Consider the following 25,089-nt stretch of genomic DNA (forward strand, 5'->3'; position numbering starts at 1 on the left):
AAAATCTCCAGGTATTTCCCACCCCGGAGCTGGCTTCTGGGTTAGCATACCTGAGCCCTGTACCAGGAGGGGGTTGTTCTGGCATTCTGATTCAGCACAGGCAGCAGCCCGGTCTTAGGCTGCAAGCCTTAGGGAGTTTTTTTTAAGAGTAAGACTCGTGGATTAACAGAAGGCTTAATGCTTAGTAGACCTGCTTAAGCTGGCTCCCTAAACAGAGTGTGAGTGCAAAGGCCCCATGGGTAAGAAAGGCATTTCAATCAGGCCCAAAGGAAGGCAAGCTGTAGGCTTCTTTGGGGAGTAACAGCAGTCTATGTGCCCTAATAAGTAAATGAATAATATTAAGGATGCCTACTTGGTAAAGCAAATATTTAGTCATTACCATCTTTTAAACCTGTGTGTTTTCCCCCCAGTGAAATAAAGTTTGAGTCCAATAGCACCTTTAAGTCCAACAAAGTTTTATTGAAGTTATAAGCTTTTGTGTGCATGCATACTGTCAGATCTGTTGAAGCATGCATGCATGCACACAAAAGTTTATACTTCAAATAAAACTTTGTTGGTCTTAAAGGTGCCACAATTTTGTCCTGCTGCTTCAGACAGACACCCACTTGAATCTTTCCTCCAATGAGTTAGTGATACCAGCAGCCTCCTGCAATTTCCCACGAAGTTATTACAAAGCCCAAGTTCCGAGAACCCGCTGCACTTCGTCTGTCATGAGGGCAAGGTTTGCTGACAGCTGCAACCAAAATGTTTGATCTTTCCTTGTGGGGAAGTGGGATCAGGTAACAAAACAAGGTGCTGTGAATCAAGAATGGGTGGGTGTGGAAAGTGAGAGTTGGCTTTGATAAATTGGGTCATTAGTAATAAAATGAAACCCATGAGGGCTCCTGATTTTGCATTACATTCAGGCTGGCTTAGACATTGCAGCACACTGAAAATCTAGTACAGTTTCTGGAAATGGTGCCTCTGTGAAGGCAGACTACGAAGGCATGCCCCCCCCCCCATCTATTGCCAATATCTGGTACTCCACAGTATATCATCACTGAACAGAATGCCGGATCTAGGATCTGGAAGATCCAGTCTCAAATCCACACTCTGCCCAGGAAACTTGCTAGGTGACTTTTGGTTAGGCTGAGAGAGTCCAGCCGTGTTGCAGTAAGGATACAGTGGCGGAAAGGAGAATGATGCTGCAAGCTGCTTTGAGGGAAAAAAGTAGGGTATAAAATGTCAAACCAACTACAGAGGGATACAGCTGCATTTCATGATTCAGGTTACATTCTATGATTCTATGATTCAAAGCCCTCTACAGTCAACCTTGTATTTATGTGTATAGTCTCAACCAACCAACTTACAGTTACCCCAGAGAGACCTTTCAAGGCAAGCAAGAAATAGAGGTGGTTTTCCGTTACCTTCCTCTGCAGAGCCTTTGTTAGCCATTCCCCATCCAAAAACTGACCCTGTTAAGCTTTCAGATCTGAGAAGATTATACTATAACACAACACATTCCCTTCCCAGTTATCTTTACTATTCTTTTATCTTCAGTCAACATTTCTCTCTCTCTCTCTGCTGCACCTCTTTTTTTTCATACAGGTACTTAAGAATATTTTTGCCTGTTAATAGTGAGATTCAGTTGTGGAACCTTGGATTCTATAGTGCCCCAGGTTCCTTGGAGGAAAAGGAGAATGCAAAATGTGCTAGCTAGTTAGAGCAGGCTTTTTCAACCTTTTGACCATGGAGGAGCCCCTAAAACCATTTTTCAGGCTTCATAGAGCCCTGGAAGTGATGTCAGCTGGCCACACCTCCCTGCCAAGACACTCCCCCCCCAGGAAGTGCCATATTACCAGCAATGACATTGCCACCCGCATTGAGGAGAATTAGTGGAAGAGTGACAGGAGGCAGTTTAAGGTGGAAGTAAACATGCAGGCTCTGCCCCTTACCAGCTGCAGAAACCAAGAGAGAATTCACTCATGCTCGGGAGGGGGGCGTGGAGAAATGGAAGTGGCCAGTCCCCTAGCTAGTGGCCGAGTCTATAAAGGTAGGAGGGGAAAGGCTGTGGACTGCCTCTGGAGCTCCTGTGGACCCCTAGGGGTCCACGAACCCCTGGTTGGGAATCCCTGAGTTACAGGCATCAGAACTAGGGCCTTTCTAATCTATGGAGCTGCAAAAGCTAGTATGGCAGGTGAATCTGACCTCTTCTGAGTCAAAAAGTCCTAAGGCATTCGTTGTCTGGTCATGAGAGCAGAGGGAGTCAGTCGTTCCTCACACTCGGCCTCCAGGCAGAGCCCTGGACAAAAAACAGGGCAAGATCAGCAGGACGGTGAGTCAGTCTCTCTAGGAAGCCTTTGCTCTTAGATCGCAGGCTTAGACGGTGAGAGGGGTGTGAAATTCTCTCTCCCCCAGTCAAAAGCCTTGTTCTCCCTCACTCCTGCACCCTAAATTAGAACAAACACGGGCCAGCCTGATGGATTGTCTGCTGATTTCTTGGCTGCTTTAGTATCTGGACTGAGCTTGGAAGATCTCAAAGTGGGATTCTGAACCAATGTTGGAAAAAGAGGACAGATCTCTAAGAGAAAGTGTTCAGCCACTCCTGTAAGAGTCCTTTCAAGGCGCCCAAATCACCTTTGCTCATTTCCTTCCTTCATCTCCGACGAGTGGACTGGATCTCCGGCTGGTGTTCTTCTTTCTGCTGCTCATCCAAGCTCCAGCTATTCCACGTTGGATATCAAAGACCAAGAGACGAGGTAATGTTTCTCTACTAACCAACAGAAAATTGGATGGTGGAGGTACAATGTACCCTGGTTGTTGGGTGCTGGCTCCACATAATGAAATATACAAAATGAGCAAAATCGTACTAACTTGTTGCTTTTACCAATTATGCAGGAGCCCCTGACTTTTAGATGCAGAACTCTTTGCAATTGGGATGCTCATGTGCTCCTTAGCAACTTCTTCCTTTATCATCTTGCCACTCTCTTCTGGATTCTGCTGATTTTGGCCACACTGGTTCTATGACCACTGGAATTTTAAAGCCCTTTGTGGCCCAAGGCCCGTGCTACAGCTACAATGCTCAGGTCCCCTTTCTCTCATGGTACCATCTCTTAAGATTGTTCAAGTGGCAGTAGTTATGGCATAAGCTTTTTCTGCAGTATACCTAGTTCTTGGGAATGGCTTACCATGGTGATTGCAGAGGGCACTTAACTCACTGATGTGTAAAATAGTTTCATTTCAGGCCACCTTTGGTAAAGGGTAAACAGTTTTCGAAGAGCTGTGTATTGCTTTAGATGGACTATTTTAAAGAAGTGTATTGCTTTAGATGGACTATTACATGAGTTTGCATCCTTGCACTTTACTGTTGCTTTGCCTTGAGTTTGAGAAGATAAGGCAGGATAAAAATATTTTAAATAAATAAATACAATTGTTTGGGTTACTGGAATGCATTCTGCATGGGGTTGTCCTTGCAGACAACTCTGGAGCTTCGGCTGGCTTTGTTGACTGGGGCCAGTCAGGCACTCTGTTCGCTTTAAACCAATATTGAAACTATCGCACTGGCTGCTGTGCCAACTTAGGCACAGATGGCACAGTGTTTAGAGCTCAGGATACTTTGAGGCCTTCACCGAAATGTTTTAATTTCTTTTAAAATCAGAATGGAAATGAACTTTTAAGGTCAAAGAAAATGTTTTGATTGAAATGTTTAGGGCCCACGAAAACCGATTAAATTTTGCCTTAAACAGAAAAATATAAAATGTTGCAGTATTTAAAGTTATATCAAAAACCAGGAGCCAAGCCCCTTGCATTCAGGGCTTGCATTCAGGGCTTGCAACGGCCACTAGATTGGATGGGGTGGGGTGGGAGAACTCTGTAGATGGCCTCCCCCTCCCCCCAGGACCTGGAAAGGCTGCAGGCCCCCTGGGAAGGGAACTCACCAGCAGGGGCAGCTCTCCCGCAGCAGGGATCTGCAGCCTCTGAGCCTCGGAAGGAAGTGGAAGGAGGAGGGGGTGGTCAGGGATGGGGGATGGAAGGCGATTCTCAGACAGGCAAGCCGGTTTGAGGAGGAGGCACTCAGGACCAGGACAGCTGCCCTGAGTGGGTGTTAAGCCATGAGACATGCTCCTCCTCCAAGGCATTACCAGAAATATATTATGTGGAACAGATACTTTTTAACATGGATATCATTATGGTGGAAGGTGCCTATGAAGGCAAAAGTGTCCCAGGCCCACGAAAGTCATAATAAGACCCTAACATCCATGGAGTATAATGCTATGGAGTCCATCCCCCAAAGCAGCCATTTTCTCCAGGGGAACTGGTGTCTTTCAGTGAACAATCTGTATGTGTGCGTGCGCATGTGTGAGCCCATGTGAGTAGGGGAGTGACATAACTAGTTTTTCTAGTATATATAAATGGAAAAGTTGTCATGTAGACATTCCTGTAGCCAAAAAGTCTGTGTACTGCTAACACCAACAGCAAAAGATGCCATTTTACTGTTGGAAAATTATTGTCCAGAGCTGTAGGGAAGGGAGGTATAAAAATCCAAATAAATAAATAAATAAACAAACAAACAAATAGACAGACAGACAAACAAACAAACAAAATTGCTGATAATAATAAAACTAAGATGAAGGTCCAAGAGGAATCTCAGCAGGACAGACTGTAAGGAATCCTTCCCCTAATCAAATTTTCCCTTTCAGGATGCTATAAGTTCTCTAATAAGTCTTCAGAAAGTGGATTTCCCATGCAGTCCCTCCCCCCCCCCCATACACACAAATTAAATTCATACCTAACTGCCTTCAACATCCCATGGCTTTTGCAGGCAACACGCACAGTGTTGTCAATGCTGGTTTGGGAGATTCCTGCAGATTTGGGGGCAGTACCTGTGGAGAGGAAATTTAAGCGGGGGATTTGACCCTTCTGTAGCTGCTATTTTCTCCTGGGAAACTGGTATCTGTCATCTGGAGATCAGGTGTAACTCTGGGAGAAATCCAGGTCTCACCTGGATGTTTGCAATATGCATAATTTACACATCCATTCTTTTTTTTTGGGGGGGGAGCATCTTTTTGTATAATACAAAACTATGGAGGCCCCTGAGTTTGCAGAAACCCTGACCTTGTCTGTGTTTGGCCAATATTTTGCTGCCGTGATGAAAGGCAGGAATAGAAGGGACAAGCTGAAGGCTAAGAAGGGATGTTGGGGGTGGGGAAATGAATGGAAAAGCTACCAGCCCCTTCCAGTCTTCCATATATGCTCTTAGAGTCTTGAGTCTGATGGTTCTGCACTCGAAGGACCATGCCTTTTTACTTTTTAGTGAAATGAACTCAGGTGATGTGTGCCTCACTCTTGGGAACTGGAATTATTCTTGAAGATCATGCCCCCCCCCCCACACACACACACAAGAATGGCAGTAACGAATGTCAACAGCGCCCTCTATTCACCCTTCCCCTCTGGAACTGGTTTTTGGGATAGTTTTATAATAGGATATATTTTACCGCCACATCTTGTTCCCAATTGGGGTGGATTGTATTGTATTCTAGTTGTATCTGTTTAGGGTTTTTATTGGGGTTTTATTAATTGTTGTAACTCGCCTTGAGCCTTCAGGGGGGAGGCAAGTAATAAATTTAAAATTTAAATATTATTATTATTATTATTATTAATAATAATAATAGAACCACATCATGCTGTGTGAGAGCTGAAGCAAGGGCGGGCCCTGGCTAAGTGTCCAGGATGGCCCCCCAGAATCTCTGCCATCCTAATGCTGGGGCTCTCCTCTTGGGCCAGGCATGGGGTGATCCTTGCCCTGTGTCACAAGCCTGCTGCCTGAGCCCCGTAGTTGGCAGGCATGAGTGGTGGCTGAGTCTCCTTTTCCTCCTTCCTTCAAGATGGTCAGGGTCATAGGCAATCAGAGACCATGCCAGTGTGCTGGCCAGGGCAGCTACCCCATTGCACATGGTCTGCAGCCATGCCTCAGACAGGGAATGCACGTTTGCCGAGAAACAACTTGGGTTTGTGCATCTTCAGGCTTCACGTGGCTTAAAGTAGCATCTGAAATAAAGAGCTGTTTTTATGTGTTGCACTTTTTACTACCCGATGGAGTCTCAAAGTGGCTTACACTCACCTTCTCCCCCCTCTCCCCATAACAGATACCCTGTGAAGTAAGTGAGGCTGGGAGGTCTCTGAGAGACTGTGACTGGCCCAAGCTGGCTGCATGGGGAGGAGTGGGGAATCAAACCCAGTTCTCCAGATTAGAGTCTGCCACCCTTAACCATTACACCAAGCTGGCTCCCTTGTCATTTATAACTTTGTGAAGGGAGGATAATTGAACTCCCATTTGTACAAAAGAGTTTGCTTTTTATAAGGCCCTATTTTATTACAAAATAGGGAACAGAGAAAGGAAAGTGTAGAGGTTATATATATATATATAAAAGATGGGGGATGTATTTGCTCATTCAGACTCAAGATTTAATACTTGAAGAATTAAAATAGATCCTCGACAGCAGATTGAAGGAAGTATTTTTGTTCACTTTATGGAAAATGCAGCTCTATGGAAGGTCTCTTCCTCCTTTGCCCACGATCACACAATTTTTTTCGACTGCTTGTTTTGCCTTAGCAGTTGCTTCTCCTCCAATGACCAGCAAATACCCTGGAGCGTGGGAGGGAGTAGAGGGGAACCTTATCTCAAGAGTTGTTCCCTTTCAATCCTGACCAGTTGACTCTTGTTTCTTGCCTGTTTTACAGAGGCCAAAATGCCATGGATAACATCCTTCCTCAAACTCCCAAGTAAGCCTTGTAGTTGTTTAATAGGTCTATTCCTTGTGGCATGCTAGTTACAGCTATCTTTGTCCTTTTGGGGCATTTCCACAACCGTTAAACGTAGTGAAATGCTTACCTTGTGTAATAGTTATATTCCGGCATCAATAGTTAAATATGTAGACTAGGGTCAAATAGGCATGAAACTGCCTTATACTGTGTTGGACCACATCTATCAAAGTTAATATTGTTTATTCAACCTGGCAATAGCTCTCCAGAGTTTTGACACAGGTCTTTCCAATAACCAGTTACCTGACCTTTGACCTGAAATGCCAGAAACTGGACTGAGACCTTCTGCATTAGGGATGCCAGCCTCCAGATGGGATTTGGAGATCATCCAAAACTACAGCTCTTTTCCAGACTTCATTCTCCTGGAGAAAATGGAAGCTTTGGAGGGCGAACTCCACGGCATTGTGTCCCACTGATGTCCATGTCCTCCTAAGGCTCCATTCCCAAATCTCCAGGAGTTTCCTAATCTGGATAAGGCAACCCTACCCCACATTGGCTGCAGGTGAAGGGAAGGATGGGACAGGACCTGGCAACCCTATAAATCTCTATACATAAGCACCCTTCCTTTCTACAACCCTTACTCTCAGACACAGATAGGGCTGGATGCAGCCAACTGTCTTGTTGGTGAGAACGAGAGAAGGGAATACCCCTCTGACCAAAAGGGCTATATGGAGGAGGATCATGGGACCTCCATGGACAAGTCATGCTGGATGGGGGCTATAGTAAAGAGACATAGGTGAGACCCCTTCTGCACCAGCACCGCCGTTCCACACGGCTGCTGGGCTGCCAGTCCGGGGCATGTTGCCCCACTGCTTCCTGGATCTTAATGGAGGAGTATTTGACCACCACATCCCATCTGCCCTGGATTTGTGCCTCCAAATGAGGCAGCCGGGGCAGCAAAGTTCTTCCATGCTGAAGAGTGGTATGGGGCAGTTTTTGATTTTTAAGAACACGGTATAGCGTTACAATGCTACACCCTGTTCTTAAAAAAAATTTTAAATGCCCCGGGTGGCTCCTGGGGCATTATTTTGTACCTTTTTTGGACATTGTACATGGGCATAGGTGGGGAGGAGCCAGGCCAGATGGCCCTGGCCCATCATAGGCCCTGATTGGTACTGCGGTGAAAAAGAGAACACAGAAGAATCTATATTCCCTTGCTGTGGGCCAAATGACAACCTGTCACACCAGGCCCAGGACTTCCCCAGGCTGGCATCAATGTCATCCAGAAGGGGGAATTAGCCCCTGACTGGACAAGTGCTGGCCCCAACCCGAATTCCTCATGTAGAATTGGTCTGAGTGAAAAAGCTTGCTGGACCTAAACCCTAATGTACAACAGGAATTTCAGTCTATTTGTTTAATTAAAGATTCTTATTCTACTTTCCCAAACCTCAAGGTGGCACTTCTCCCCCCCCCCCTCCTGGGAAGTCACTACTGATCTACCAACTCTGTAGGGTTTTCAAGGCAAGAGATGTTCAGAGGTGGTTTGCTGTTGCCTCTGCATTGCAACCCAGGACTTCATTGGTGGTCTTCCATCCAGGTACTAACAGGGCCAACCTTGTTTACCTTCCAAGATCTGATGAGATTAGGTTAGCCTGGGCTATCCGAGGTCACGTTCATGGTAGGGTACAGACCTCCATTAAAAAAAAAACAATAAAAACAATCTGTTTACAAAATCCAAGGGGAAAGGCTATGATATCATGAATTAGCACATCTGTAAGTCACAGTGCAGCAGGAACAAGTGCTTCTGGGCCATTTATGGGCGGAATTCTGGATCAATCTGCTAGTAGAATACTGGAAACATTTCAATGATATGATGTAATAGCCCAAGCAATAATTCCATTGTTTTAGAGCATATACAGACCATCTGGACCTCGCTGTCTCTGCTGCATATTTGCTTCTCTGCTGCATATTTGTTTCTCCCACAATTGTTTCAGATCTTTCCTAGATCGAAATCTAAACTTTCTTCTGTCTTTCATCTGGAACTAAAGGGAACAACCTGCTGCTAGAACCAAGGCCAACAGGTATTCCTTAAATCATAGACAGCCTAGCTTTATATCAACTGCAAGTTGTAAGTGGTCTTTTCATTGATGGACTGGAGGCATGCCTGGATTTACGTTACTAGTTTAATCGGCATAGCTACCACTAAAGAATTCTGGGAATTACAGTTTGGTAAGAATGCTGAGAATTCCCTGACCACTAAATTTCCTCACAAAACTTGCAAGATGGGATGATTGTTCAAATAGTTTAAGCTTATAATATAAATGCCCTGAGGGAAAATGTTTTGCTGGAAAGCACTTAAGCCTGAAAATGCCAGGAATTGCCCTGGTTCCACATTTGAGCTGCCGAATTCCCTTCAGGGTCTATTCCTCATGTACAAATTTTCTTCCAGTTTAATCTCTCTCTCTGCCTGGCTGAGCCCAGAGAAATGCAGTCAGGTGATGTCAGATGCATGAGAACGCTCATAAATGTGTCAGAATCCAAAGATTTCGCAAGGGAGGAGATTGCCTACACAGTCTCCAACACCTATGGCCAGGAGTGCTTGGGGCCAAGCAGGACATGGCAGTGCCCTTGTGGTCACCATTTAAAAATGCCACCCTTTAAAAATGCCACAAGGGTCTAATTCAGATTGGGCCCGCAGCATGGTGTAGTTGTTTCCCATTTCCTGTGCCTCTACAAGTGTTAAAATAGTGCCGCTGAGTGTATGCGGGTATGTGGCCATTTTGGTGTTTGAAAAGATGCATGGGATGGGGTCATCAGCAACTCATCCCCCCACTGGGTCTGATCCCGATGGGGCCTTCACAGGATATTCAATCACTTTAAAAAGTCAGCAGTGTAGTAGTCACGAGGATGTCTGCATCACCTCATGGCATTTCTGCCATAGGTTGGGTGGCCATGATTTGCACAAGAAATGCAGCTGTACACCCACTTGCTTGTGTAGTACAAATATGGAGAGGGGGGTCCCTGACCACAAGAATATAGGTTTTCCTTTAGTAGTTCATCCTCCAAGGCAATGACTACTGAGTGAGGGAATGTGTCAGAGTTTTTCCTGCTCTTTCACTTATGCAAATCCTTTATTCTTCTTTTCCCCCTGGAGCCCTTCAGTTTTGGTCAATGGCTGGCCACAATTTTGTGAGCAAAGACTTTTCAGACGGCTGAATTCTCTACCTTGTCCAGCTCATTGGGGTATAATGTTTCCCTTCCAAAGCACTGCGCGCTGAATCAGCTTGGAAAGGAATGACTCTTTCAGAGATCGGCAGCTGGCTTATCAATGGCATTTTTGTATTTCCTGTAATGCCTACCTCAAAGGGAACAAATGAGTGCGTAAAGGGCAGGGAGAGCTTTGCTGAGCTTCTGAACGGCGAGATCTCCTCCTTGTTGGTGCAAAACTGGAAGTGACAACATCATCTCCTTTCTGTGTCATGATTAGGGCTGAATCTGGAATCCCATACATGGAAAATTCTAATTCTGTGCTACTATTAGATTAATCAAAATCCAGGTATGTTTTCGCAAAGGGTTGCCAACTTTTCACTGGCTCCTTATTCCTCTGCTTTTACAGCAGCTTATTGGGCAGATATGAAGAAGAACTGTTTTTTTTTTATACCCTGCTTTTCACTGCCAAAAGAAGTCCCAAAGCAGCTTACAAATATCTTTACATCCCTCTCCCTGCAACAGATGCAGCAGAAATAACAGCAGAAATAAGAGAACTGTGACTAGTCCAGGTCACCCAATTGGTTGCATGTGGAGGAGGGGGAATTAAACCCAGTTCTCCAGATTAGAGGCCACTGCTTTTTAACTACTATACCACACTAGCTGTTTAACCACTATACCACCATGAGCAGTGATAACATGCTGTGAAAAGTTTCACCTAGGGATGGATAAAAAAGTTGGAGAGACAGTGGCTTTAGAGTGTGTTCATTGCAAAGACTTCCCTATTCTCAACTTTTATGCATTACATGATAATCATGCAATTTAGAGCTTCTATCATGTTTCTACATTTTCCTTTTCTTTTATCCCAAATAGCTTCCTTTTTAACTTCTTACAAGGTTTCTGCTCTCTCATGCCACAGAACTGTGAGAGAGTCTAGGCTTGTTGCTTTGTAGCTCCCTAAGACACACTTAAACTAATAAAACTGTATAAATATGAATATGGGCACAGGACTAGTGGTGAAGCATAACGTTTTATTCTGTACTGTGGCTCAGAACCAAAACAAAATAGGAGGTGTAAAGTTTTAGAAGAAAGTGCCAGTGCCCATACTTATGGCCACAGCTTCAGCCAACAGGACAGCTTTCAGGGCTGCCAGCTTCAAAGTTTATAGGGGTTATATTGTGGGGTTTTAAATTGGGATTTTAATGCTGGATTACTGTAATTTTTATCATGATTGTAAACTGCCACAAGCAGGCCTGGCTGGGATTGGCGGCCCATCCATCCATCCATCCATCCATCCACCCACCCACCCATCCATCCATGTGGCACCTGGAGATCTCCCAGAATTACAACTGATCTCCAGATGACAGAGATCAGTTCCCTTGGAGGAAATGGCTGTTTGAAGGGTGGACTCTGTGGCATTTTATACTGCTAAGATCCATCCCCTTCACAAGCCTCACGCTTCCCAGGTTCTACCTCCAAATCTCTAGGAATGTTTTCAACTCACAGCTGGCATCCTTAGAATGCTAGACTTTTAAAATCACTAGTAACAAAAGGAGGAGATCATTGAGTAGAAGATCCTTACTTAAAGGAGTGTTTCATGGTAGTGGCTGTAAGCCTTGGAGATATGGGCAGAGGTAGATTATCCTTATGACCTACAGCATAGAATCATAGAATCATAGAGTTAGAAGGGACCTTCTGGGTCATCTAGTCCAACCCCCTGCACTATGCAAGACACTCACAACGCTATCACTCATCCCTGCGACCCACCTAAGCTTTCACAGTTGAAACCTACATTTTCCTTAGCTTTTTGCACAGCTGAAGACCAAATTTACTATTTCGTGGGCACTGCTTACTTGAAGATATTTGCGTAAAATATCCTTGGAACCTTTACAATGCGGCCCTAAGTATATAGCCATTACCTTTAACAAACTTGCTGGAAAGTGCCATCAAGTCACAGCTGACTTACGGTGACCCCATGGGGTTTTTAAAGCAAGAGACATTCAGAGGTGGTTTGCCCTCGCCTGCCCCCGCATCATGTCCCCGGCATTCCTTGGAAGTCTCTCCTCCAAGGCCAACACTCCTTAGCTTCTGAGATATGATGAGATCAGGCAAGCCTGGACCATCGAGCCAGAGCTATGAAATTAAAAGGGTGCAAATCAGTTTTTAGGTTTGCACTTAGAAGGCATGTGGCTACTAATTACAACCCCATTTTTTTCGGTGGGCATTAGAGGGAAACAGTCTGGTAGCTGCAATTTGTCTTGAGGTTGCCCCCATTTGCATGGTGCTATTGTTCCTTCTGACTAGCCATTTGTCTGGATTGTGTGTGGCCTTGCACAGTAATGCAGATGACCACAACATTTCCATAGGAGTAGCTGGAACAGGGATTGGAATTCTCTTTTATGGTGTTGGATGACAATTGGGGAAGGAATATGGGGGTGGAAAGTCTATGAAGAGGAAGACAGCAGTTACAAGAGGAGTCTGGAGGGAACCTAGAACAAGAAAATTTTGTCCCAGAGCCAAATGGCTGCTTCATGTTCTGATTCCCCACTCTTGGCCAATATTTTTGTCTAGACATAGAGAAGTGAAGCGCTATGTCTGGACTCTCAAACAGGAACCCCTAGGATTCTGAATTAGGAGTTAAAAAAATCACGTGGCCAGGCCTGAATCAACTGGATTAAAGGAAAGTTCATTTGATTAATCAGCAGAGACCAATTTTAATTGGTATGGGGAAATATGAATCCACATCATTTAAGGTCACACCACTTTAAAGGATGTCTTGGTTTGGGTGTGTAAGAGGGAAGGAAAAGGAAAGTATGCGCTAACAATGAGCGTTAGCCTTTATTACTTAAAGTGTAAAGGCTAAAGCAATTTCTGAAATGGGAGATCCACCTCCAAATTATTATTTTTATATTTTAAAAAGCCACTGAATGTTTGTCTCTATTTGTGTTTGCTAATCTTTTTCAAATTATCTGGAAAACATTTTTTTTTGAAGTGGTGGGAATTTCCAGTTGGATTATACCAGTAGTATGAAGAAATGGGTGGTCAACCCCGCCCCCCCCGCCCCGAGTCTTTCCCCAATCTAAAACATTAGTCTAGTTGTTTTTTTGGCCTGGAGGGGGAAAACACAAGTTTCAGTGGTGTTGATTTTACTTTGTGGGCCTTACTTTGTGGGTTTTTTACTTGTGGGTAACTTCAGATGGATGTAGAGCAGATTTTGATCAAGAATTAAAGATCTCTGATGGCAGGTTGACCCTAAATCTTCTGGTTCAATTCAAGCATCATTGCACAAGACTATAATTAGTGTGAATATCTGAATTTTGGCCACTCTGCTGTTTGGTTAGGATTTCTCGAAGTGGAATCTGAGGTTGGAAGATGATGTTGGTTTATGGTTAGTCTTAACAATGCTCCCCACCACCTCTCCAATTTCTAGTTGTTTCAAAGGCATTTATTAATTCCTTGTTTAAGTGCTTTGAGGGCAGATAATTATTTAATTAAAAATTCTTTAAAGAGCCATAGCAGAAATGCAGAGAGGCAATTTTGTAATAAATTTGCTGAGCATGGAGGTTTTTTAAAAAAATGTCCCAATATCCATCTGGCTGTGCTAATACACATACTCTTAATTTTCTGTCCTCTGTAACTCAGTTTTGACAAAATTGTGTAATATTCTGTGACTTCCCTTCTCTGTTTCATGCAGAGGTCAACTTGTTCTCTGATGCCAGGATCCTCTTCTATGCTCAACCACAAAGCTTTTGTGACGCAGAGGTGCCCCCTAATTCCTCTCTGATCTAGATATTTAAAAATTAGTTTCCATTACATTTAAGCGCCATCAAGGAATGGAACCTTTTAGAGCAGCCTGTCTCAACTAGCATTTCATGATATCCTGGGGTCTCTTTGACAGCCCTGGAAGGGTTTCCTGTATGGATGAGAGTTAATTATTTCTTATATATTTTTAAAACATTATTAAACATTTATTGAATGATGTGACCATATATGGCCATGTCAACCCCCCTCCCCAAATGGCTGATGAGGGCCTGGAGGGGGAGGGAAGGGGAGGGATCCTAGGTGGGCATGTACACAGCTATGCTTCCCAACCAAATTTTGCATGATCACGCCACTTCTCGGGTTCTAGAAGCCTGAAGAATATTTCAGGAGTTTCTCAATGGTAAAAAAGTTGAGAAAAGCTTTTTTGGAGTCTGGAATATGCAGGTGTGAGATCTAAGAAAGGATGGATTGAATCCAACCGGCTTTTCTGCTGGTGAAAAAGGAAGGAGAGGTCTAGTTTTGCAACCCACCCTTGGCCATACTGAGAATCACAGTACCAAAGCCAGGAACTATAAGAGGGATGGGAATTGGGTGAGAAAGTGTAAAAGTGGTCCCCCCAACAACTTGTGCAAGCACAGTCATGCATGTGCCATTTGATGCATGCACCAAATTCAACTTTTGCAACCTGCACCCTCATTCTCTCCAATACCAATGCAAACTATGGCATCAAAGGTGTGAGTTGTCCTCAGATACTTCCTTACTTCTACAGCTAGCTGTCTCAGATGCGTTTCAGAACCTTAGGACACAGGGGGTAATATAACATTGTGCCTTAAATAAAAATGAATATGATGGTCCTCCAGCTTTGATTCCCCCCCATCTCAAAATATAGACTGATTTTTCCATTTCAGAATGCAAATTTTGTGCCAGAGTTAAATGTCCCACCCTCAAGACAGTCAATGAAAACCCAGGCATTGCCACTCATTCTATCATTTTATAGTTTTGCCACACAGATTTGGGAGTCATTTGCATCCATTTGTTGAATATTTCAAAAACTCTACATCGAATTTGTAAATGTGCATGCCATTTGAAGCATGAATTGCCATCTCTGCCAAACAAACCACCAGGGGGCAATACACACATTTGTGCACTCCCTCTCTCTCTCTCTCTCTGGCACCAGCACTCAGAGAGAGAGAGAGAGTAATTCATGTCATTTCTTGCCTTTTCCCTCACCCACTCAAAATTCTTTCCCAGGCACCATGGTCCTCTCGCTTGACAATTTTCAAAAATTAGGTTGTTGGGTGGTGAGTGGGTGTATTTCTGCCTTCACTCTGGCTAGCACCCAGACATACCAAAGGAAGTGTCAGCCTCAGGGGAATCACCCAGTCTAGGTGAAAGTGCTCAGCATGGGGTGGGGGGGGGGGTGCGGGAGAGAGTATGATGTCAAACTTTTAGGCTGTCAGGTTCCCCCCCCCCATGCTATGACTCGCAGCATTGTCTCTATACATGTAGGCAGATTTCTTCCCCTCCTCTTAATGGGAACAGGATTCAATTTGCTACTTTTTAAAATGATGTTATTCTATCAGCCCACTTCATTTGCATCAAACAATTCCAAAATGAGCCATACACAGGGAAGGGGAGGAGGGAGGAACCACAAAACCACAGAATGTGACCTCAACACCCTGCAAAAAAAATTCAATTTCTTTGAAACTGTTCAAACTGTTCATTGTTTCCATTGGACTTTCTGAGCTTGAATGAAATCTGCCTTACCCTCACTTTGGCTCCCCCCACTTTCTTACAACACAGGCTTACTGGACCTGTATATAACCAGTGACATCACCCAGTATGAACATGATTCTCTGAATGAGCTCTGCTGTCAACAGCCATCTCTCTTAAGTCATCTCGGGATGCAACTTACAATGAATCTCATGATTGCAGGTAACTATTCTTCTTCAAGCTATGGTCTTTTTTCTTTTTTAAAAAAGTTGTCAATTGGCCTGCTTGAGATCCAAGAATAACCTGTCTGAACTTTAACCCCCTTCTTCCTTTGCCTTGTCTGAGCATCCCTGCATATCTGGCACTAAAAGAACATGCTGGGTTTGGCATACTTCTGCTAAACATCTGGGCAGCAGAAAAAGGACTTATGAAAGTTTTATTCTTGGATTTCTGGGGAAGATTTTAAGATAGGGTGTTAAAGTAGGGCTTTCCTCCCTACTTTTCTGCTAAGTTCAATTTTGGTGGCCGGTTTTTTAAGTTGTGGGAAACAGAAAAGCTACCAAATGGGTCAAATCAACCTTGCTATAAGGCTGCATTAAGCTCTGGGGCTCTGCTTGGTCCTTTCTAGGGAATTATTTAGTTCTGCCAGTCGGGGGTGTTGAGATTTTGTCCCGCACTTCATAGGTTTCTGGTTGCTTCTTTTAAAACATTTTTTAATGTGTGGATTTATCTTCTCTCTGATCAGGTTTGTCTGAATTACAAAGACTTTATTTCTTCACTAGGCTTCTCTCTTAAACGGTTTTATTGCAAACTGAGATAAGCACGATAAGGTTCTTAACAGCTGTGTGCTAAGGCAACATAAATCAACTCTTCAGCTGGAAAATTGAGATACTAACTAAAATAACCTGTACAGGCTTTTAAAAAAAGACTCTTAAAAACCTTACAAATTTACTGTTGTGTGATTTTTCATAGCCTACATCTTGACACAACAATGCATTATTTCTACAATAGTGCTGGCTAGTAGTTATTGACTACAGACTGTTATAGTTCAATGGAGCCTTCCTGTAAAGAAGCAGTATACCTGTGATCAAATGCTGAGAACTACCAATAGGGAAAAAGATGTTGCTGTCATGCCCTGCTTTTAGGCTCCTCAGAGGCATCCTGCTAGCTGTTGCCAGAAGCAGAATGTTACAGTAGATGGCGTTTGACCTGACTCAGCATAAATATGCCTATGTTCCTCTGAAACAGCCAACAAGTTAGTCGTAATCAGAGCAGTTTAATTTTGCACAAAAGTACAGAAACCCATTGGAATTAGGTGCTCCTAACTCTTGTTGCATGTTTTCCTTCTATTAAACTGTACTACTATTATCTAAAACTATTAGTACTGAGGGTACCTTTATTAGTTTAACAATATCAGATGTCATTATTTCTATATAGAGAGAGCATTAGAACAAATAAATAAGCGATCACTTTATAAAAGAATTCTCAGCACCTTCATCAAACTACATCTCCCAGAGGTTTTGGGTTGTTGTCTTTTCTTTTCTTTTCTTTTTTTTTCTTTAGATAACCATGACAAGCAAATACAATAACACATTTTTGGTGTAGATATTGGAAGCCCCATTTTGAGCACCACCATGCTTTGCATGGGGATTGTGCTTGCTGGAAGACACACCAGTATTTTCTGTGGAAACATATATGGTGTGAATGATGGTGTGTGTGTGTGTTTGTTTAGGCACCTTGTGCACACCTGCAGACTATTGATTCTGATAAAGACCCCTGATGGGTCTCTAAGGCAGTCATTCCCACCTCTTTGGTGAATGATGCAGTGAATGATGCTGATGTATCCACAGCAGGCAAAACAACTTTTTGCACTATGAAACCAGTCCCAGCTACAAAGCTTGTCAGGCGGATAAGTGTTTTTTCAGGGACAGAATACAAGGTGTGTCTGCAGGTCCTGTGTCCGATCTTAACATCTCCAGTTAAAGGATCTCAAATAGCAGGTAGTGGGAAAGACTTCACTGCCTGAGACTCTGGGGAGCTGCTACCAGCCAGAGCAGACAAGCTAGCTAGATCAATGTTCTGTTTCAAGAGAAGGCACCTTCCTGAGTGGGTGGCCTTGAGAAAGTCATTGTTTCTCAACTTAGCCTACCTTGCAGGGTTGCACTGAGGTTAGAATGCCTTCCAAGGTCCTCAGGGGAGAAGGAGAGGATGCAAACAGAGCCCATAATAACTTCAGAAAACCCAGTGGCCATGCCGAGGAAGGAACAGACTTGTCCTAAAGTATTTCTGTTCATCTGCTGAATTTGGAAACATTCCAGCTGGCTTGCTGCTTTCCCATTGCTTTGAGCTGAGGGCACGTGGAGTAGGCCGGGGCTGGAACTGCTTTGCATATTTGACAGGTTATTATGAAATCTGGGAACGCTGCCTCCTGGCTCTCAGACTGGAAGGGAAATTCTAATGACGTAGCTGGGTAGGGCTTCCCAAACTCAGACACGGAGCATGGTGGCGGGTGGCCGGGGAGGGGGGGGGGAGGGAAAGACACCTGACTGTAATGTGCTGGGAGAAAGGAGGCAGGCAGCCAGCACTGACTGCTTCACATTCAGGCAAGTCCAGACATCTTCCAGTGTCTTGGGGAAGACTGAATTCACATGTGCTACTGAGAGAGCACTTTTTGCCCCCCTCCCACTTTTGGGATGTATGTGTGCAAAATAGGAAAGACAGTCTTCAATGTGCTAGTATCAGGATTCCTAACTGATTGATGAGTCAACCTTTCTGTCCTTTAAAATGCATTAAGTGGACCTGAAATGTCAGCTTCATTTCTGAGCTGTCCGTCAAGGGGTGGGAAGTAGAGGCTGAAATTTCTGGGTGGATTGGTCATTCTGCAAGTCAGGTATTTGTTTTCATGTGATGCTGGGTTAGGGGAGAACAGTGGCAGGGAGGAAGAACCCAAAGACCTTTGCTTGGGTGCAGTTCCTCCCCCCACACACACACACTGCAGACTACCCCTGTGTTGCTTTTGAGGGTTTGCTGACTCCTAGGAACAAAATTTCAAAAGGCTACAGGGAGGGGGATAGGCAGAAATCACCCCTTCCTTTTTACAAAACCATGTGATTGGATCCAAGCCAGTACATACTTTTATTTAGTTATTTTAAGTGTTATGCTCTTGAAAGCAAGGAACAAGCATGGTATCAAATACCAAACAGCTAATAGCAAGAAACGAACAGCAGCCAACAAACCCTAAAAGATCAATCTGTAAGGACCATGGCAATAACAGCAGTAAAGAAAAATGGATATGCATTAAAAAACTGAATAACATTTTTTTAACCTAAAAATCAGCAGAGGAAGACAATGTGGGGAATGCTACATAACTAGGGGGCCATCACGGAACAGGCCCTTTCTCAGTTGTTACCCACATAAGAACCCGTATAACAAGAGATCTAGAAGCTGGATTAAAAACACTATTTCATGGGCTCCAACTACACAACCTGGGCAATCCGTTTACATGCAGTGTTTCTCCACAGATCAGGGACCTCACAATTTCCTTTCTACTCTTCCAAACAGGAGTTATCCCATTGCTGCTGGCTTTGCATTGCAAACTGATGTCTGGGAAACCAGTGCTGATGAAGAAACGCAGTCTCATGTGTCACAGCTCAAGTCAATGCAACCATCATGTCTACGGTCAGATTCGGCACCAGGTGGCAGATCTCAACAAGCAGGCCTCAGCACTTCTGAATGTCTATGTAAGTTCCCATTTAATGATTTTCCAACATACATACATGTAATTGGAACACTATGGCCTTAGGCTTCATACCAGAGGTGGTCAAATGTTTTGGGCAAATGTGCCACAATTCTTGGCTGCCTATATTTAAATACCTTGACATATTACTGTAACCTGTGTGAAATTTCCTCAAGACCACTTGCTGATACAGGTGAAAATTTCCTGGCTTTCTACCAAAGTTCACTTGAGGACTCTCCAATTCTCTTCAAATTTTGTGTTAGCCAAAATCCAGTTGTCACATCAAGCGATATAAAGCCTTCTCAAGGTGTTCTGAGAGCTATATGAAAACTTTTGCTTGTCTTCAACATTCCATAAGTATAATGAAGTATGAGTCCAGGGGCACAAAGTTTTATTCAAGATATACATGATTTCATTTATTTATTTGATTTATTTGATTTAATGAGCAAGAACTCTTCTTCAGATATTCTTCAGATATGATATCCGAAGAAGTGTGCTTTAAAGGTACCACTGGATTCAAACTTTGTTATGCTGCTTCAGACCAACATGGCTTTACCCCCCCAATCTATCATTCCACAAGTATATTTTGATTAAGAAGACTCAAAATTTGCTTTGAAATCTGTTTCAAGTGAAATTGCAGTGAGAACTCGAGATAATAAAGGAATTATAAGGTGACTTTAAACAAAATCTACTGGTGACTGATAAAACCATTTTTGATATGTTCTATTTCAATTAAGATACAGAAACCAATTAAAATTGGGCTCAGTCTACTGACCAATCTATTATGGTCAGTGGCCATAATAAAAAGGCTATAGAGAATCTTAACAGTGGCTGAAAGGTAATCAGCAAGGCAGACATATTAATTTTGCATGATCATTTTGGAAATTTGGTGTGCATTTCACTTGGGTGGCTCTAAGAAATAACCGAGCCACTGTTTCTAGAGATTAAAAAATGCTTCATAAATTTTTTTACGCACATTTTGAAGTTGAATAGTTTGACAATTTGACAGTTTCTATGCGATTAGTATTTATAATATATGACTGCACTTGATGATTGGCATACAGTGGTATTTAGTATCTGATAGATGATGTACACAATCGACAATTTGTGGCAAACATCCAAGAGATGCCAACCAAAACACCTTTTGAACTAGAAGTCAGCATATGAAACACAAATCCAGATTTCAAATTCAACATGTTGCATTAAAAATATGAATAGCAAGATTTGAAATTGGAGGGGGGATATTAAAAAAAATGACATTTGGTTCAGTGCTCATGTATTTCTTTCTCTTTCTCTCCTAAACAGCTGGAACACCAAGGCTACCCATTCAATGATAAGCAGAACCTGAACGATATCTGCCCGATTAATGCCTCTTTTCCCTCTGTACATCAAACATGTAACAAAAAGGAGATACTGATAGACCTGTATAAGATCTTTGTCTTTTTCAATGCCTCATTGGGCAATATCACCAGAGATCAGAATAACTTCAACCCCGCTGTAGCTCAGCTGATACAAGCCCTCAATAACACCTCCAATGCTGTACGAGGCCTCCTTTCCAACCTCACTTGCCTGCTGTGCTCTGAGTACAACGTCTCCCACGTTGATGTGACTTACGGCAATAGCTCTGATTGGAATAAGAAGCTCCAGAGTAAGAAGCAAGGCTGCCAGGTGCTAAGATGGTACGAAGGAGTCGTCTCGGAGGCAGCTTCCAACTTTAAGGAATGCCACAAGCCAGTATAAATCCAGCTAACACCTCCTGCATGCTTTGGAGGGGAAGGGACCCTTCTAGGCATGGGACAATGCATTGAAATGGGCATTGTTGCTGACTAGTTACAACCACATGGTCCTCAGATTAGTTCTCCAGCCTCTCTCAAAGGAACTCCCCATCGGTTCTTTGGAGCTGAGATCCCTCCTTCGCTTTAGGACCCACGAGTGGCTGAACATCTCTGCAATTCCAAGGCAGCCTCTGGTTCTTCTAGTCAAAGGTTCTTTTTGCAACCTCGAGCTAGAATGGGGAGGAACAGGGGACACTGTTGAGCAGCTGATGGGGCCTTGGTTGTATCAGGATGTTTTGTCAGCAACAGCCCCTGTGCTTGCTGCGGTGTAACAGTAGGATGCAGGTACTTCTTCCTGTACTTTCTCTTTGGGTGGCTTTTGTGACAGCAGGATTTGGATCCCTGAAGGCCTTCTTCTGATTGATGCATACAGTGTATGGCTCTTCTTGGCATAAGAACCAAAAAGAGGATCTAATTCCAATATCATTCCTGCTGCTGCTGCTACTGAGGAGAGAAGCAGGCAAGGGATAGCAGCTTAGCAGCTGCTTTTGACCATCATTACTGTTTGGTTTCCCAGGAGAGGTTTAAATGCTCACTCGCCTATTCATTTCAACCTGGTGCTAGTAGCATGGGAGGGGAGAAGCAGAGGGCCTTTGAGCTATTATCTGCCCTGCCTGTGCTCATGGGCTTAAAAGAGTGCCCAAAAGTGCAGGAATGTGCATGTGTGCACATAAAAGCAGACAGGGGCTCTCTAGGGAGAGACTATAGAGACCCTGTGTCCCCTAAATCCTGGAGTCAGCCTTGACACAATTCCTTGTTATTTATTGCCCAACGTCTCTGTTTTTTATTGTTAATATATCAGCTGCCTGGTAGCTGTCAAATTAATATTTATTTGAATCCCAGTGATTTGTTTTTATTTTTTTTAATGTATTTGAATTCTAGCTTTTGGCAGTAGAATTCAGCACCTTCCCCCGTTAAAGGTATGTTATCAGAGGGAACTAAAATGGAACTATTAGGAAAGTGGAGAGAGGTATCTTTTTAAAAAGTTCTTTTCTGTGGGGTTGGCCTGAAACATTTTGGAGCCAAGGGAACTATGACACCCCTGATCTGAACAATTAGGGTAGCACTTTCTATCAAGTGGTCCTGTAACATCTGGTGAATCACAGCTTGGATGAATAACATCTGTCATTGCTCCCCTTTTAAAAATATTAGTGGCACCTCAATACTGTCACTAATATTCTTTGACCAGGTAGCCTCTACATGGCCATCATTCATATTTATGTATTTAGGGTCATGGTTTAATATTTACAAAAGCCAGGATAGTGCAGCTCTAAACGACCAAGCTGTGATCCAGAAAGCAATGCTTGCAGACCTAATCACTGCCAAAATCTCACTAGGTAGCTCTACGGCAAACACACAAGTTATCCCAACTCCTTCTCCAGTTTGCAATATGGAAACAATAGCCATCATGGTTTTGTTGGTAGACACTTAGGGACCTGGCTTCATATTTTTAGCCAGTTGACCTTTGGATGTTCACACTCTCAATTTAATCTACCTCACAAGATTGTTGTGAGGAGAACCATGTATACCTCCTTGAGCTTACTGGAGGAAGGGCAGGATAACCATGGACAAATAGACAGATCTGGTTATTATAATGGTGACTACATGGGCTGTTGTAATAAATACTGATATAATTAATATGAGGTGTTTACACTTTAAACCTTCTAAAAAGTGCTCTTAATATTTTTATTGTCTTGAACAACCTCAGTTTTTGTAACATTGGTTTCTAATTTGTTGCCATCTGGCTGGTTCCAAGTTGGTTTGATAAGGGTATGTTTGTCTGTTTCTTGCCACTTTTTTTTCTTTAGCTCAAACTGAATGCTAAAGCAAAGAGCTATTTTTTTAAATTACCTACATTTAGATGTATGAAGATATTCAAATGCACCACCCGTCCTCCTTTCTGGGAGGAATGGCTTTGCACCCCAGTAATTTGATTGCTAGTGGAATCCTCAGACTGGACATTCTGCCAGATTTTTTGGCCCTCGTCCCAAAAAAGAGCACAAAGCAGAATGTAGCCTGAGAGATCTAAAGACCGACAGATGAATGTTACAGTTCAGTCAGGAGCAATATATCGGAAGGCTGGGGAAAGGCCCAAAAGAATGCTTCTTCAGCTCTCCAGCTCTCGACTGAACTGTCTGGACACATCAGAGAATTCTTCTCATACTTGCATTGTGGTGATAATCAAGGGTTGCTCTTATGTAAGATGGGTCAGAATTGGCTCTCCCCTCATTCCCTCTCTTCCTACATAAAATACAGGAGTATAGGAAGAGGTAGCAACCACGATGGACGTACCTCACAGGGATGTTGTGAGGGTATTTATCGTTCAGCAATGTGAGGTCTAATTGCAATAACTGCTATTATTGTTAATGTAATAATTATTATGATCTAGAATGACTATTTATTCAGACTATGGCAACGGCCAGTGTGCCTTGGTCTATGGACGGCATCCTTCAGTGATCCTTGGAGGGACCAAGGGTCTTATTTTATGTGACTTTGACATAGTAATAATAATAATATTTCTAAGGTTAATATATTGTACATTATTTAAATATTTATTTTTTATATTTTTATCAAAAGATGGCTTTTATAAAATAAAATTTTCTAAGAGATCCTGTTCAGATGTGTCTTTTGTCACTTTTCCATCTGTCTTGCTCATATGTATATATTTGATTGGTAGGATATCGACAACTAGCTTCAAATCACTTTCATGACTGTTTCATACCACCAAGGAATCTGCAGTTCTGAAAAGCAGCTTGTAGCCTCTGCCAAAAGCACACACTGTCCTGTCCATTGGTAGCCCATAGAGAGGCACACCCATAGACAGGCACACCCATGCACATGCCTTTCTCCACGGGTTCTTCTCTGATGCTGGTTCCCTGCCATCAGCCAGTGGCACAGATCCTGTCCTGGCTCCCAGTCACCCTCCTGGCACCCTAGGGAAATTAGCCTATATACAGAACCAAGAATTCCAGGGGTGTCAAAAGCTGGGATCAGCCAACAGAGAGGAAGTGGAAGATGACTGACAAGTTGTAGGGCTGCCAACCCTAGTTTGGGACATTCTAGTTTTTGGCTAGAATGGGACATTCTAGCTTTTGGGACACTCCTGGAGATTTGGGGGCTGTGCCTTGGATGGGTAGAGTTTTGGGATAGGAGGAAGCTGGGCAGGGATGTGACACCACAGAGTCCACCCTTCAAAGCTGCCATTTTCCCCAGGGGAACTGTCATCTCTGCTCTGGAGATTGGTCATGATTCTGGGATAACTCCAGGACCAATCTGAAGGCAAGACTGGCAACTTAAAAGCTCCAAGGAATGCCGCAGAGGGAAGGGAAAGAGGTGAACACCCATAAGTTGCAGTAGGCATGTGCAGCCCAGAGCCAGCGATGGGAGATGGTCTGTCTAGAGAGAGAATGTTTATGGGGAAGGCAGGCAATGAACAGAAGCTAGGACTTTCAGTGTATGGCCTTCTGACTTTTCTTGGACCACAACTTGCACATGGAGCCCAGTCATTGCCAACAAATCATCCTTGACATCTTCACAGAATTAGGGGCCCTAAGGTTCTTCGCAGGGAAGCTGTGCCTATTTGAAGGGGTTCAGGGACAGGCTGCTACACAAAGAAAGGGTGCCTTGATTCGATGAGGAGCACGCAGAAAAGCTGAAGCAGCATTGGAGTCAACCAGGTGAGTGGGGGGAGGGCAGGAGGTTGTGGTGGAATACGCTCAATGTTTTAAAAATGTTAATAGAAGTCCCCCTGGGATTGCACAACGGGGGAGAGAGGATTTAACAGTTTCCTCCTGTGGTTTCCACTGATTCACCCTGCCCCATGTTGACACTTGCCTTCTGGGGGGAGATTTAAGCCTCTTTTTCACCCAACCAACTGGCATTCATTCTCTTGAACAAGCCTGATTCTGAACTGGGCTGGGGGGATGGATCAAGATTTTAAAGTAAATTAGAGCAAGATGGGTAGCCCTGTTAGTCGGTCAGAAACAGCAGAAGTGATGCTACTGAACTCCTTGTGCTATTGCTTGCAGAAGTAGAACTGCACTAAGTACATTTTCCTTTCTGCTTATGCATCACTGGATCCAAGCTGAAGATTGT

General features: G+C 43.5%; 2 protein-coding genes across 7 annotated transcripts in view; one reads left to right on the forward strand and one right to left on the reverse strand.

Moving 5' to 3' along the window:
* Positions 1–2,002: 2,002 nt before the first annotated feature.
* Positions 2,003–23,570, forward strand: LIF (LIF interleukin 6 family cytokine). Of its 2 annotated transcripts, XM_077308492.1 has the most exons (4): positions 2,003–2,738; positions 15,514–15,645; positions 18,985–19,163; positions 20,465–23,570. In XM_077308492.1, the coding sequence occupies exons 2-4, from the start codon at positions 15,615–15,617 to the stop codon at positions 20,897–20,899; spliced, it is 645 nt and encodes a 214-aa protein (XP_077164607.1). In that variant the 5' UTR covers positions 2,003–2,738; positions 15,514–15,614; the 3' UTR covers positions 20,900–23,570. The 2 variants fall into 2 exon arrangements, with proteins under 2 accessions (XP_077164607.1, XP_077164606.1); XM_077308491.1 differs by lacking the exon at positions 2,003–2,738 and having other exon boundaries at positions 14,201–15,645.
* The window catches only part of HORMAD2 (HORMA domain containing 2), a 70,688-nt gene continuing 54,244 nt past the window's right edge, over positions 8,646–25,089 (reverse strand). For all 5 annotated transcript variants that reach the window (XM_077308488.1, XM_077308490.1, XM_077308489.1 and 2 more), the window contains one exon: positions 8,646–8,783. In XM_077308488.1, the coding sequence (XP_077164603.1) occupies positions 8,646–8,783 (138 nt within the window). The remainder of the gene's footprint in view (positions 8,784–25,089) is intronic.

The sequence above is a fragment of the Paroedura picta genome, chromosome 13, assembly GCF_049243985.1.
Source record: "Paroedura picta isolate Pp20150507F chromosome 13, Ppicta_v3.0, whole genome shotgun sequence".
Taxonomy (NCBI): Eukaryota; Metazoa; Chordata; class Lepidosauria; order Squamata; family Gekkonidae; genus Paroedura; species Paroedura picta.